This window comes from Pteropus vampyrus, unplaced genomic scaffold (genome assembly GCF_000151845.1).
Source record: "Pteropus vampyrus isolate Shadow unplaced genomic scaffold, Pvam_2.0 Scaffold299, whole genome shotgun sequence".
NCBI classification, from domain to species: Eukaryota; Metazoa; Chordata; class Mammalia; order Chiroptera; family Pteropodidae; genus Pteropus; species Pteropus vampyrus.
This window is the reverse complement of record NW_011889080.1, coordinates 640,820-644,290: the sequence shown is the minus strand read 5'-3', so window position 1 is coordinate 644,290 and position 3,471 is coordinate 640,820. Positions and strand designations below refer to the sequence as shown.

Below are 3,471 nucleotides of genomic sequence, written 5' to 3'. Positions count from 1 at the left end.
TAGCTGCATTCTCTTGTTTATGTCATGTGATGTTCTCATTTTCCCGAGACTCTAGATTTTTCTTTTAATTTGGACATTCTCTGTGCTTCTTGAGTTTTCATAAGTCTTTTGTTGATGCTGTCACTGTTTTAAAATTACAAATCGTTAAATTTTATGTGATTTTAAAAAATCTGTTAATTCGATGTTACTGCGTTCGGCCCTAACCACTTCTTCTCCTGAAACGTTCTCTCCCCTGGGCTTCTGCCTGCTGTCCCCTGAGTGCCACCTCCCGGCCAGGGCACTGTCGCTCCCTGGCCCTGTCCCGGGCCAGCTCCCCTGACAGCGGCCCTGTCCACTGGCGGATCCCCCTTCCTGCCCACCAGCCTTCTTCCCGCTGCAGACACCTGCGTCCCCAGGGGTGCTCCGCCTGCCTCGAGCTCACTGTGCTCATCGAGTGCGCAGCTTCCCCCGGGCCCTGGCTGGGCCCCGCCTCTGAGCCGCCCACTTCCACCCTGTTCTTGGCTCAGGGCAACGTCAGCAGCTTTCGCTTTGGCCTAGAGGATGACAGACCTCAGCTTCCCGTAACTGAAGAAACGGGCCTTGTGTTTCTGTGAGGAAATCTCACCTCGATACTTGTGCTGCTTGTGCTTCCGGGGCCCTGCAGAGGGCGGCCCCCCTCCGCCCTCGGGCCAGGCAGGACGGGCCAGGGCACGCTGAGTAACAGACAGTCCCCGAACCCCAGCGGTCAGCAAGACGCGAGCACCTCTCAGCGGGCCCACGCCCTCTCACGCTTGCTGTCCACTGCGGGCGGGCGTGGGAGGACGGCGCGGGGGCGGTGCCCTCGAGGTCCCTCCGCTCCCTTTAGGCTTCAGGGCTGTCAGAGAGACGGCCAGGAGGTCTATCGGTGGCATTAGATGCTGCAGCCCAGAGAGATGCAGGTCGTTTCTGCTCAGATGTCCCTGGTCACCGCTAGTCGTGTACCCTAACTTTGGGGGTTGAGCGTTGAGAAACTGTAAACCATCCTGCCAAGTGGGGGAGCGGCAGATGTGGGCGAACGTCTCTGCGCCCCAGTCCTGCCCTTCCGCTGGCTCACCCTGTTCAGCAGCCACTCCTGGCAGGAGGCATCCCGGGCCCTCACGGCTGGCAGAGCACCTGCCACCCCCGCCTGCCTGCTGGTTCCTCTGGGGCCCGCGAGCCGCCCTGCTCCCCCGTTCAGCCACACCCTCCCTCGCCGGCCGCCTTTTAAATGTGCCTCTGCCCCGTCCCTGTCCCTCGAGTTCTTGCTGGAGTCCTGGGGGCTGGCTCCAGCTGGGAGAGCCTGGGGGCTGCCCTGGCTGGGCCTCGACCTGCGGGCGGAGCCTTCCCTGCCCGGCCCCCAGCCCTGCTGCCCCGGAGGGACCGTCACCGCACGGGTGTCGGGGCGGAGCCCGACCCGCCTGCCGTCCCCAGGGCTGAGCGGTGGCCTCTTGCAGACATAGTGTGCATGAACCGCGTGGAGGAGATCCTGGAGCTGGTGGCCGCGGACCACCTGTCTACCAAAGACAGCAAGTGGGTAGTGCAGAAGTACATCGAGACGCCGCTGCTCATCGGCGACACCAAGTTCGACATCAGGCAGTGGTTCCTGGTCACGGACTGGAACCCCCTGACCATCTGGTTCTACAAGGAGAGCTACCTGCGCTTCTCCACACAGCGCTTCTCCCTGGACAATCTGGACAGGTCAGCGGGGCGCGGGGCGCGGGGCGCAGGGGGCGCGAGGTGCAATCTCAGCCGCGCCTGGAGCACCAGGCTGCTGCCGCGGGCACAGGCAGGGCACCCCAGCCGTTTCCGCTGTCGCCAGAGCCTCGGAGGCGCCCGTGGGGACCCCGATATTCATGGAGCTAGATGAGCTCCGTCCCCGAGGGACAGGCCCAGGCCTGCTGGCCCTCACAGCCAGCGCCCTGCACTCCCACGAAGTGTGTGTCTTCAGAAGACCCCAAAAGGGCTTCCGTTAACCCTCCCCGAGCCCCGCTCTGCTTCTGGGACACGACGCTCGCCCCGGGCTGATGGGGAGCCGGGAAGTGGGTTCCGAGTGGGTGAGGTCCAGCCCGGCGCCTCCCCGACCCGCTCAGGGTGCTGGGGGCCCCTGTCCGAGCCGCTGGCCCCGTCCACAGCTGTTTTTCCTTTCGTGTGTCACGGGACTGAAGTTACCCGTGGCCGCGGGGGTGGGGCTCGCCACCCAGCACCTGACGGGAAATTCCCGCCACGTGTACATGACAGGGTCTACAGCATGGTCTAATCTAGTGCGTGTTATTCAGTTTATGTCCCGTTTGGAACAAGGCCCGAGTAGAAATGAACTAGCTGAAACTTTCACTGTTGGTGAATCTTTCTCGCGAGACCGGCTCTTTGAGGCCCATCTCCCTGCCACGTGCTAACGTGGAAACTGAGGCGCGAGCATGCCGTGACTTAGCCGAGGCCCCGGGTTGCTGCCCCGGCTGGTGGGCTCCTGCCCTGCCCCCTGAGCCTGCCTCCCGGGAGCTGGGGGAGCCTCCTGCCGTGGCCCGCGGCCAGGGGCAGGGCCCGGCGGCTGGCCTGACCCCGCTCCGCCCCGCCCCGCAGCGCCATCCACCTGTGCAACAACTCCATCCAGAAGCACCTGAAGAACGCCAAGGACCGCAGCCCGCTGCTGCCCTGCCACAACATGTGGACCAGCGCCCGGTTCCAGGAGTACCTGGAGAAGCGGGGCCGCGGCTCCCTGTGGAGCAGCCTCATCTACCCGTCCATGAAGCGGGCCATCGCCAACACCATGAAGGTGGCCCAGGAGCACGTGGAGGCGCGCAGGAACAGCTTCGAGCTCTACGGCGCGGACTTCGTCCTCGGGCGCGACTTCAGGCCCTGGCTGATCGAGATCAACTCCAGCCCCACCATGCACGCGTCCACGCCCGTCACCGCCCAGCTGTGCGCCCAGGTGCAGGAGGACACCATCAAGGTGGTGCTGGACCGCAGGGCCGACCGCAGCTGCGACGTCGGCAGCTTCGAGCTGCTGTGGAGGCAGGTGAGGGGTGCGGGCCCCGGGGGCTGGAGGGAGCCCCAGCCCTGCCCGGCCGTGGCCCCAACCTCAGGCCCCACCGAGCACCTGGCGCAAGCCGAGCGCGGGAGTCCCTGCCTGGAGCCTCACCCAGCCCAACTGGCTCCCACCACCCAGCCTTGCTCCCTCTGCTCCGCACCCACCCCCACGACCCCCGGCCTGGCTGGCGGGACGTCCGTGGCCTTGTGTCCTTCTGGGCTGTCTGTCCTTTCTGGCTCTGCAGTGTCTTCCTGTCCTTGGTGGGCACTGTGCCCCCCGCTTCAGGCTCTTTCTAGGGCCTGACCCCGCAGGGAGCCTGTGTGGGTTGGGGGCCCAGGCCAGGGGCAGCCTGGCTGCTGACCCCGCGCCCAGGCCTCCCTGGGGGTGGGGGACCCGCGGGCAGCCAGCCCTCGTGCTGTGGCTGACGCTCCTCTCTGAGGCCTCAGGCC

General features: G+C 65.5%; 1 protein-coding gene across 1 annotated transcript in view; it reads left to right on the top strand.

Moving 5' to 3' along the window:
- TTLL8 (tubulin tyrosine ligase like 8) overlaps positions 1 to 3,465 on the top strand; it is a 37,861-nt gene extending 34,396 nt beyond the window's left edge. The window contains exons 17-18 of the mRNA XM_023521172.1: positions 1,452 to 1,695; positions 2,575 to 3,465. Coding sequence (XP_023376940.1) covers positions 1,452 to 1,695; positions 2,575 to 3,325 — 995 coding nt within the window. The 3' untranslated portion in view covers positions 3,326 to 3,465. The remainder of the gene's footprint in view (positions 1 to 1,451; positions 1,696 to 2,574) is intronic.
- Positions 3,466 to 3,471: the final 6 nt, after the last annotated feature.